Source organism: Macrotis lagotis, chromosome 3 (genome assembly GCF_037893015.1).
Source record: "Macrotis lagotis isolate mMagLag1 chromosome 3, bilby.v1.9.chrom.fasta, whole genome shotgun sequence".
NCBI lineage: Eukaryota > Metazoa > Chordata > Mammalia > Peramelemorphia > Peramelidae > Macrotis > Macrotis lagotis.
Genome location: NC_133660.1, coordinates 299,312,130 through 299,324,750, shown reverse-complemented (window position 1 = coordinate 299,324,750; position 12,621 = coordinate 299,312,130). Strand labels below are relative to the sequence as shown.

The 12,621-nt window shown below is 32.2% G+C and overlaps 1 protein-coding gene across 1 annotated transcript; it reads left to right on the top strand.

The window, feature by feature from the left end:
- Nucleotides 1–10,594: 10,594 nt before the first annotated feature.
- On the top strand, nt 10,595–11,539 carry LOC141516923 (olfactory receptor 5D13-like). Its single transcript, XM_074227880.1, has one exon. It carries the CDS (start codon nt 10,595–10,597, stop codon nt 11,537–11,539), a length of 945 nt encoding a protein of 314 aa, XP_074083981.1.
- Nucleotides 11,540–12,621: the final 1,082 nt, after the last annotated feature.

The following is a 12,621-nucleotide window of genomic DNA, read 5'->3' as shown; positions in this document are numbered from 1 at the left end:
GTGAACCTATTTAGGGTTTTCTTAGAAGATACTGGAGTGTTTTGTCATTTCTTTCTCCAGACAATGTTCTAGATGAGGAACCCAAAAAAGAGAGAGTTAAGGAACCTGCCATGGGTCACACATCTAGAGATAATCTGAGGCCAATTTGAACTCATCTTTATAACTCCATACCACAAAACTATCCTGAGTCACTTACCTGATCAATTTTTAAAAAAAGATAGATAATAGTAGCAATAACAGACTATTAATGATATGAAACAACACACATTTAATCATCCTGGTCATACTTTTGCTAAAAACGATGTGCAATTACATGAAAAAAAGAGTTAAGAAGTAGTTTAAAATATTAATTTGTTTTATTCAAAAATGTAAATTAACTACCTTAACTGTTCAAGGCATTCTGGCATGCTAAGGAAAAAGTACAGCCATGAGATGAGTAGAAGCCTCTGGAAAACATGCATAAATACACACACACACAAATATAAACACAATAGAATGAATAAGAATGATTCATTTAAGTACAAGGAATTTTTGTCACTTTGTATAAAATGTATAGAATAAATTATTTTCTTCTTGTTTTCACATTATAACTTGTGTCCCTTGTTCAGGTCTTTGGATATGTGGTTTTAAATGCATTTTCTTTAATACTTCATTTATTTTGTAACATTTCTAATAAAAATTGGACATTTCAAATACTTAGGATAAGAACTTATCTGCAGGTATTCCAAATATAGTGGAATATTAGTGGTCTAATTTTCTGATCTGAAAATTTCCTTAAATTTCCAGGATGCTTTATTTAATTTACAAAGTTATTGTTCATTTTGATATAATTATAGAAAGTATGATGAATTCCCTCATTGTCATGGTTTGTTTTTTTATTTCATTGATCTAAATAGTTCTTCTCTTGCTAGCTTATGATGAGCAAAGAGGTTAATCATGAAGCACTTGGTTCATTTTTCCTTCTTTCTGGAAATTCCCTACAAATGTATTTCTTTTGGGTGTTTATTTAGTGCCATTTTAGTTCATGCTAGTGATTATATATAGGGTTTAGATGACATATTCCACCAATTTTTCCCTTCATTGTACTTCAAATACTAGCTTTTCAAGAAAATATTGTTAGGAGTTCTTCATTTCTGTAACTCTCACTTTCTACTAGGTTTTCCATATCGACAAAAGCCTGTACTGAAGTGATTGATACAAGGATTAGGGAGAATTAGGAGGAAAGTTTCCAGTAATGTCCTTTCAACTTCCTTTTTCTGATGTCCTCACTCATTAGAATACAAACTCCTTCAAGCCAGGATCTGTCTTTCTTTCTGCATATATTTATAAATCTACTATTTAGAATAGTATCTGGGGGCGGCTAGCTGGTACAGTGAATAGAGCACTGACCTTGGAGTCAGGAGTACCTGGGTTCAAATCCAACCGCAGACACTTGGTAATTACCTAGCTGTGTGGCCTTGGGCAAGCCTCTTAACCCCATTGCCTTGAAAAACCAAAAAAATAGAATAGTATCTGGAACATAGAAATTAATAAATACAAGTTTTCTATTAAATGTCAGTTTCCAGGAGTACTGACAACAGGTTTACTCATTCTAGGGCATTCAACTGATGTTTGGTAAATATGGGTAGACTTCAGGTTTGTTATCACCAAAGGGCTTAATAAATTAAAAAGTATTATAATATAGCATCCCTATAATATTACTTCATTGTTAGAATGTAAATATATTAAAATAAATCTTTTCATACCTCAATACTTGTGTTAGGATTTCATGCTAAAAATGATTTTTTGAGAGGAAAATCACTTCTCTATTCAAATATTATTTATAGCTACTCTATTTGTGGTGGCAAAGGGATTTCCATCGTTTGGGAAATGACTGAAAAAGTAGTGGTATACAATTCTGATGGAATCTTACTGTGCTGAAAGAAATGACAATCAGATTATATACCAAGATAAGGTTGAAATGGGTACCTGATCTAAACAAAAAGATTGATACCATAAGAAAATTAGGCAAGAAATATTTTAAAATTATTTTTGTATATTTTGTTATATATTTGAATGGAATAGCAAATTAATTGTACAAAGTAGATTTAGGATTCCAACTGCAATCTTTTTTTTTATTGTACTATGTTATGGAAATGCTTGTTTTATTCTAGAATGTAAAAATGAAATAAAATAGAACAAGCAGTTCACGCTCTAAAAGGAGAAAGGCTAACATACATACATTTAACAAAAATGTTAAGTTAAAATGTTTGTCCTTCATTTTTTGAAGAATGCCATGACATCAGGGAGGGGATGTCAAGACTAGGACATGAATTGGATTTAAGTGAGGAGGTGCTATGCTAAGTCATCAACCTCACTTTCTCCTCCAGAGCCATCTGGGACTAGTGGAAAGATATGAATCAGTATGACTGGAGATGACCTTGGATACAGGGCAATCAGGGTGAAGTGGCTTGCTGAAAGTTACACAAGTAGTACGAGTCAAGTATCTGAGGCTGGATTTGAACGTCCATTCTCCTGACTCCAAGGCCAATGCTCTATCCAATGTTACTACCTGGATGTGGTAGAAAATGTATGCACTGAAAGATTCACACCATAAAAGGACTGAATGGCATGGTAGAAATTAATTGTCATCAGTTCATAGTACCATGTAGACCTAGTCCTTTTATGAATCTCTTGAAATCTGTATTTGGTAAATTCTTTGTTCACATAGCTTTTTTGTCAGGAAATTTTGTCAGGAAAGTCCTCTATTTTGTTGAACAGCCATCTTTTCCAATGATAATATATGCTGAATTTTGTTAGTCAATTCTGGGTTGTAATCCCAGGTTCTTTGCTTTCTGACACATTACAATTAAATCTTTAGAGAAGAGAATAATTTATGATCAAGCAAGTGACAGAGAATGTTGTGAATTACAAAATGGAAAACTTTAACTATGCTAAATTAAAAAGTTGTACAAATAGAGGCAATGTGACCAATATCAGAAGAGAAGAATAGTGAGAGAAAAAAAAAGTTACATTCTATGTTCCTGATAATGGTCTCATGTCTAAAATATATAGAGAACAGAATCAAATTTATAGGAATACTTGTCAATCCATGATAAATAAAATTTAAAGGAGTAATCAAATGAAGAATCAAAGTTCTCTAAAGTCATAAAAATGTTCTCTTAAATCACTATTGAATAGAGAAATGCAAATTAAACAACTCTGAGGTTCCTCGTCAAACCTATCAGATTAGATAATATTACAAAAAAGGAAATTAATTGACAAACACTTGGAAGACGTGTAACACTAATGCATTGTCAGTGAGGTTGTGAATTAATAGAACTATTCTGAAGAGAAATTTGGAACTATGTCCCAAAAGTTATAAAATAACTTTTTCTTGGTGTGAATCCCCCCAAAAGAGATTATGAAAAAGGGGAAAAGGAACTACATGAACAAAAATATTTATATTTTTTTATGATGGCAAAAAATTGGAAAATGAGAGGATGCCTATCATTTAGGCAACGACTAAACGAGTTGTGGTATATCCAAAATAATGAAATACTATTGCTCTACAAAAATAGATAAGCAGGCATATTTTAGAAAATCCAGGAATGTCTTGTATGGATTTCTCCTTAGTGAAGTGAAGAGAGCTAGGAGAACATTGGACACAATAATAGCACATGTGGGAATTAAGTCTTTTCTGCAGTACAGTGGATTCAGGAAAATATCAAAGGTCTATTGAAGGAAAATGATAAACAGTGAAAAACTATGGAGTTTGAAGAAGACTTTGAAGATTGAAGAAGACTTTCAAAATAGTTTCTGGTTCTTTTCCCATTTTTTTCCCTTTTTTGATTCTTCTTTCACAGCATGTCTATGGAAATGTATTTAACATTTTTTGTCCATGTATAACCTAAATCATATTTCATACTATTTTGGAGAAGGGGGGAGGAAAACATTATTAAGGAAATTATAAAGAAATATTAAAAGAACACTTTCATTAAAAACAAGAAAAAACAAGACTAAATTCAAGAATTTATTCAAACTAAATAAGTAGAACCAGGACACACTAAACAATTTTGTATGAGGAAGAAATGCAAATGATTTATATGTTTTCTGCAATAAAATGATCTAAGATATTCCTAGGAAGTTCTGAGGAAGTATGCCAACCACCTGTTTGGATAGCAAGAGGATTGGTAAAACTGATGTACATAAGTGGACAAGTAAGTGCTTTTTCCTCCTTTCTCCTTCCTTCTTTCTAATTTGTTCAAATCTTATACAAAAGATTAGTAGAGAAAAAAATTTACTGGACTTAAAATGAATGTTTTAAATGATGGGGAGGGGAGGAAGAGAGGGATAGAAGATGGAACCCAAAGTTAAAAAAATGGTTAAATTATTTGAACATGTAAATAAAGAAAAAATAAAAATTATAAGCCATGAGATAGAAGTTGTATCCAACTTGGAATGTATAAATATGCTATTTATTGTTTATTGTCTCCTTCAAAATCTGTATTCATTGCTGCAGCCCCAACAATAGTTGAAATGTTTAAAATTTTTAAATAATTCTGAAATGTTTGTTGTATTTTAGAATGATGAGAACTCTTTCCTCAAAAACTTGATTAGTGTTTTATTGGGCACGAAGGTGAAAGAAAGGAGAAATATTTTATAATCTCAAAAGGGGCTGGACTCTCATCATGTACATATACATATATATATATATATATATATATATATATATATATATCCATTTAGGTATCAATGAAAAATGAAGTGACCTATCGTGACCTATCTAAGACATTCCATGAAGAAAGTGTGTTTATGATGAGAATCATATTATGAGCTCTGGAGAACAAATTTAATGTTTGTGCTTCATATTTGAAAAAAATCGACATTAGGAAGTTGATGACATGAGAAGGACATAAGTTGGACGTGCTCGAGGGGTTGCTGGGCTAAGTCACCAGCCTCACTTTCTTCTCCAGATCCAGCTAAGTCCAGTGATCAGACAGGAATCAGGATGACTGGAGATAGCCCTGGATGAGAGGCAAACAGGGTTTAGTAACTTATCCCAAAATCACACACCTAGTAACAGTCAAGTATCTGAGGCTGGATTTGAAGTCCTGTCCTGACCCCAAGGTCAGTGCTCTACTCACTGTACCTCCTATCTGCCCTATACAAGAATATAAGTATCTAGTGTTCAAAGCAGCAGCATCCCTACAGTAGAAATTGTTACTTGAACATTGAGTGATATCAGATAACTAATTAGAATCATATTAGTTATTCTGTGGTTTTTCCAGGAGCTAGAGTGAGGCATAAATTCTGTATCTTGGAGCCTACTTTCAGATTAACTTTCTGAACAATTAAAACACTTTAAGGGGCGGCTAGGTGGTGTAGTGGATAAAGCACTGGCCTTGGAGTCAGGAGTACCTGGGTTCAAATCTGGTCTCAGACACTTAATAATTACCTACTTTTGTGGCCTTGGGCAAGCCACTTAACCCCATTTGCCTTGCAAAAACCTAAAAAAAAAACACTTTAAGATAAAGTCAAAAAGTATTTATATTTATTTAGATGACACCGGTCATACCTTATTCCAAGTTCTCTGAGAGTAAGTATTCAGTTATGGGATAATTTGTATCTAAATGTACATTGTATAATTTTAGGGACAGTCAATTTTAGTATTTGTGAAGGTGGAAAAAATTCTAACTACAAAACCAATTTAATTTTTAGATAATTCCATATATTGAAATGTATATAACAGAATATTTTTAAAAGATTATTCCTTCAATGCCACATATATGAGATTAACAGAGAGTCTCTAAGGCCTGAGTCCCAAAGGTCTTAGAAGGAAATGCCAGATTAGTTTAAGTACCCTGCTCAGCTGCAATAAACAGTAGAAGAACATCTCTGATTCTGAAATTTGCTACACAAAGGGACACAACACATTCTACTTGTAGAGTCAGAAAAAAAGAATGATTTTCTGTTAGTACGATACATCAGTAGATTAACTCATTAATTCATAGTTTCATTGTTCAGGAGAGGTTGGAAAAGTATACAATCATGAAATTATTATATCTCAAGATAGATCAGCTGTGCTATGGACCTACAAAATGAAGTGTCAAAAAGTGTCGAAATTCTGGTGAGTATACATATGGGAAATGTCTTCCCATATAATTTTTTGTTCTTGTCTATTGACTGGAAACTAAAATTTTACTTCCATAATTTTCCTGAAAGATGAATCAGAAAGGGGCAGCCCAAAAAGAGGAGAGGCATAGCTTATTTGAAATCATCACCATCATTACCATCATTATTATCATCATCATCATCATCATCATCATCAACAATATAATCATTTTCATCATTCAATTTGTTATCACTGTTTTTGTGCAGAAAATCTAATAATAACAAATAGAATGAATAGAATGTATCATATAATGTCTCTTCACTCAATAGCATTTAAGTACATGTAGGAAAATTCATTTAGGTGCATACAATGACCAAACCAAAATCATGTAGCTCATATTAAAGGTTCACTGGCAATTACAATAAAGACTACAGAATAAGAGGAAAGAAGTATGTAAGGAAAGAATGTGTGATTATGTGAAAATGCAGAGCTTGCATTAGCTATGTATGAAAGACTAGATTAAATTTAGTAGGACCAAGATAGATGGCATCACACATTTTAGGGAAAATGATATGTGTACCAGCATGAAGTCAGAAATATATTATTATCTTCAGAAAATAATAATCATCACAATTTGGCAGAAACTTCACATAGAAAAATTGTTGGAAGACAACGCCATAAAAGACTTAAAATATATATCAAAATAAAAGGAAAGGTGTATACTGGAATTAATAAAGAAAGGCAGAAAGGAATCACAGTTTGGACTGTATAGTGAAAGATTAGTAATGGGGACAAATTTGGTTCATGTTGTGTCTGTGAAATACTAGCTGAATAAAAATGGGGGAGGAGGGGAGCCTGAACTAAGCTTTCTATTCTGAAAGAATTACCTGAACTTACAAATTGCAGCAGTCTGAATACTAATCTATTAAAAGTAGATATCCGAAGTTCATTATAACTGCACTCAAAGATGCAGACCAAAATCTCTCATTTAATAGACAGCACAGTAACCACATTCTTCGATCATAAATTTTTGACATTGTAGATATCTATATAGATAAATTGATGGACAATTTGATATTACAGAACAAAACTTTTCAGAGTAACAAGCAATTCAAAAATTTAAACAAGTATTAGGTGGCAATCAACATAGATATTTGACAATGAGGCAATGCTTTGATTGATTGAGATATATGAATGCAATAAAAGAGTATAATACAAGTAGTCTAGCCAAGTATGGATAAACTACATCCTTAAAGGAGACATGTTTGGGAAGGAGAAAATCATGACTCTCTTGAATAGAGAAGTATAGAACAAAGAGTAGTAGACTGGAAATTACAAAGAGGAATATCTAGTCATGATGTCAGAATGACTTTCTGAACAATTAAAGCTCATGAAAAGTGGAACAGACAGATTCAATTGATGAAGTGATCTGCTGGTTTTAAAGATATTTTTCTCTCCCCCTCCTTTTAATACTTCTAAAGACATAAAACACACATTCCAGGGCATCAAGGAGATCATGATTCATATCATAGAGGTGAATATCTAAATAAAAAGTTCCATATAATTTAAACAACAAAAGTAAAAGTGCAATGTGTTACAAAAATTGGCTTAGTCATTAAGGGGAGAAAGTGGACAATGGACAGAACAGTCAAGGAATAGCTTGAAAATAGGAAAGAATTGCTCAATATATAAAGAAAATTTAAAATTTCCAAAGTAGAAAAACAGAAAGAGGTGAATGAGACATAAAGTATGGTAAGAGAAATTATGTGAGGGAGGAAAATAGAATATATTGATTTTATAAAAGATATACAGATGGGTGGAAATGTGCTAAATGGAGAGGCACAATTTTCATGGAAAATAAGAGATCATGAGAGCAAGGATATAGATGACAGACTTAGGACTTCAAAATTATTGACTATAATTTCAAACAAAAGTACTAGTTTACAATTGATTTTGAAGAGGCAAAAAATTGAAAATGATTTTGAAGATGAGACACATTGTAGGAATAGGTTCAGATGTGGAAACAGAAGATTCATATCAGAAAAATAATTCTGCTTTTTAGTGCAGTGGTAATTTTGGACAAAGCATCTGACCAATCAGTGCATCAGCTTCTTCTTGAATAAAATGAGGGACTAGACTAGATGGTGGAAAAGTCTTCAAATTCTTCATCTACAATAATACATCATAAACCTGTAACCATGTACTAGGACCACTGATTTTACAAATCCACTGAGGACAATAAATTAAGAAGGGAGATGGATGAAGTAGGAGAAGCCTAATGCCTTGAGAGTTAAATTTCTCATGTCAGGTGTGTGTGGATTAGGATCTAAATTTAGGAAGACAATGTGTGTTAGAATTCCAATTTGAATTTCCTTTATTATAGAAATTTAACAGAATAACATTCCCCATTTTCATGAGAATCCAGAAAAAATGGTAGTGTGAGAAAGTGCTAATTGAAAATTAAAAATTCCAAAATTGTTAAATTCAGATATATGGCTTTTTCCAATGTCAAGTTTCTTCCAGAAATAGTACTGTTCTATTTTCCTCTCAACTCACTACCACTTTAAAATATTTACATGTGCTGCTTCCTATATAATTACCACATTGTAGTTTTCTTCAAAGGGATAGATAAAAGTAGTCCCTGGCAGGAAAGATAATTGATCACATCCGTAAAATACCCCATCTTAGGCTTACAATTTTTCTTCTTAATGATATCTTTCTTTTCATTATAGGTACAAACTAAAAAGAAAAAACTTCAGGAGGCTAGATCTGGAATACAACTAATAAAGATATTCCCTCTTTATCTAGGCATCATCCCAAAAAGTAAAAAGGGTCTTAAGAATTTTTTTCTATTAAAAGTATTTTGATTTTTTTCAAATACATGCATACATAGTTTTCAACATTAAATTTTGGAAAATTTTGAGCTGCAATTCTTTGTTCCTACCTCCCTTTCCCTTCACCCTCTACATGACATTAAGTAATTTAATTTAGACTGTACATGTATACTCATATTAAACATGCTTCCATATCTGTCATGACTAAAAGATTTCAGTGCATAGACTTGAAAATTACTTTAAAATATTGAACTAATAATTCTATACCTGAGAAAGAACTTTAATGTTTTCTTATTCAACTCCATACTATATAATGTCATAGATACAGATCTCTGCCTAGAGTGAGGGAGACCTAAATTCAAATCTGACCTTAAGACATTACTAACTTGGTAACCATGAGTAATTCATTACTACTTCTATAAGCATCATTTTCCAAAATGGCAAAATTGGTATAATAATTTCACTAGCTCTCCATATTATTTTGAGAACCATTCTGATAATAAATGTGAAACACTTAACATACTAACTGGGATATATATATATATATATATATATATATATATATACACATATATATGTATGTATATATGTATATATACATATATATGTATATAGTGCTGCATAAACATTAAAATTATTATTATTGCTTTTGTTGTTTAAAACTCAGTCAATAGAGGTAAAGGGATTGATTGGTGATTATACAGTCCTTAAATTACAGAACTTGGATTGAAGCCATTTGAATGAATAATAACTAACATTAATAAAGTGTTGATAAAATGTCAGCTATTGTCTTAATCAATTTACATATAATATTCCCATTTGGTTTTCACAATAATCCTGTCCAGGTTATCACATTTTAAAAATGAGGAACCTGAAGTAAACAGTTTCAATATTTGTTTTAGGATTACGTAACTACTAAGTGCCTGAGTCAAGATTTGAACTGATTCCAAACTTAGCTCTCTGGCATTTAATTGCTTCTATGGCATACTTATTCTAAAGAGAAATTTTTATGTTAATAAAGATATTACTAAATTTTGTTGGTATACCAGGAAGCCACTTGAAATATGTTGAATATAAACATACCTCACTGAACACTTGCTATTGAGATTCCTCAAAAATCATATGTAACATATTCTATTTTAGAAAAATATCTTTTTTCCCTTTTAATTTTTTTTTGACATCAGTCCTTAACAAAGAGGAGAGAGAGAGAGATAGTTTAAGAGTTAGGATATACCTTAACAATCTCCCTACTCTTCATGAATATACATTTATGAATATTATATAGATAGATATAAAATTAAATGCGTGTGTTCAGAAATACACACAATTTAAAAGTTTGCTATCTAAAAGAGAATAGAGACTTATTTACTTCTGACACTTCTTAAAGTTCAATTTATGAAGGATTTTGTGAATTTATGACTGTTAGTTTATTCAAACTGTTCTTTATATAACTATTATTTTGACTTGTTTCATGCTCCATGATTTTTCAAACAAAAAGTTTAAGATATTAGAATAAGTGCTAAATTAGAAACATATCATTCCTATTTTTATCGCTATAATAATAATAATAATTTTCTAAATTGAACTCTGTCCTTATACTATTTTCTTCAATTTAATTTATATTTTGCTTATTATGATCAAGTTCCAATTCTCTCCCACAGAAATCATGGTGAGCACTGACAAGAATCAGAGTTCTGAAGTCGTCTTCATCCTCCTAGGATTCTCTGATTATCCAGACCTCCAGGTGCCCCTCTTTCTACTGTTCCTCACCATCTATGCAGTTGCTGTTGTAGGAAATGTGGGCATGATTACTATCATCCAGATCAGTCCAAAACTCCAGACACCCATGTACTTTTTCCTCAAAAACTTGTCCTTTGTGGACTTCTGTTGTTCCACTACAGTTACACCAAAATTAATAGAAAACTTAATTGTAGAAGACAGAAGCGTCTCCATCAAGGGCTGCATCACACAGTTTTTCTTTGCTACTGTTTGTGTGATGACAGAGATGGCCATGTTAGCAGTGATGGCTTATGACCGCTTGGTTGCTATTTGTTATCCTTTGCTCTATTCAGTTGCCATGTCCCCAAAAGTCTGTTCTGTTCTAGTGACTGTAGCATATTCATGGGGCATAATTTTTTCGCTTATATTCACCTACTCAATTCTTGTTTTAACTTTTTGTGAGACCAAAATCATTGATAACTTTATATGTGAGTATCTAGTTTTTCTATCAGCTTCTTGCTCTGATAAACACTTCAGTGAAATAATACTTTTTATCTTTGTAAATCTCAGTCTATATTGCACTCTCATCATTATCCTTTCATCTTATCTTTTTATTTTTGTCACAATCCTCAAAATGCATGCAGGCAGAGGGAGATATAAAGCTTTCTCCACTTGTGCCTCCCACCTGACTGCTGTTACCATTTTCTATGGGACCATCCTCTTTCTCTATTGTATTCCAAATTCTAAAAACACAGGCCTTGTGGTCAGAATAGGATCTGCTTTTTATACTGTGATGATTCCTATGTTAAATCCCTTAATATACAGTCTAAGGAACAAAGATGTGAAAGAAACCTTCAGGAAATTAATGGATCTCAAAACCATTTCGCAGTAAGATCATTTATATGACTAATTCCATCTCATCTCATGGAATTTATGCTAATATTTAATTAATTCTGATTGCCCTTCAGTTACACCCTTCTCTAGCAGTTACATCTTTAGTTTCTACAACAAGATGAAAAGTAGGATAGTAATTCACTAATTAAAAGAAAAAAATTCTTGAAATGTTAAAGAATCCCAGTAAGAGGGTAAAATGGATAGAGAATCCACTAAGGAGTCAATAAGATTAGAGTTCAAATTTGTCTTCAGAAGTTTTATACTTATTAGGTGAGTGACTTTAGGCAAATCATTCAACCTTGGTTGCCAGGAAACTAGGGCCATCTCCAGTCATTCAGATTCAAATCTGACCACCAGATAGTTTCAGAGGAGAAAGTGAGTCTTGTGAATCAGCACCAACATCTCCTCTCTCAAATCCAGTTCATTTGATGACTTTATTTATGGTATTCTTCAAATTGAAGGATAAAACAAGTGATGTGCACCATAAAGAATTAACAACCTCAGAAACTTTCATTAAAGCACCCATTCCAGAAGGTTTGTTGTCTCTTTTTTTCACTTTTCACATTTCTACTACTTGACAGAAAAGGGAGCAGGATGGGGGAGAAATTAAGGTGTTCACTAGGTGGATGAAAGGGTAATATTTGAAGACTAACCAGTCAGAAAAAAAAAATATACCTTGATTAGAGATGACAATCAATATTGGACTAACCAAGAATTTATAAGAATCCATTTTTTCAAACCGTTCTTTATCTAACTCTTAATATTGTGGTCTTTCTTATGCTAAATCCCTTAACATACAGTCTAAGGAACCAAGATACCAAAAAATAATCAGGAAATTAATCAATCTGTGCTGTCGGATTATGCTTCTATACTGTTTTCTTCAATTTAATTTATATTTGTCATCTCATGATCAATTTCCATTTCTCTCCAACAGAAATCATTGTGAGCACTGACAAGAATCAGTGTTCTAAAGTCATGTTCCTACTCTTAGGATTCTCTGATTATTCAGAATTCCAGATGGCCCTCTTTTTCCTCTTCCTCACCATCTATGCAGTCACTCTAGTGGGAAATGTGGGCAGT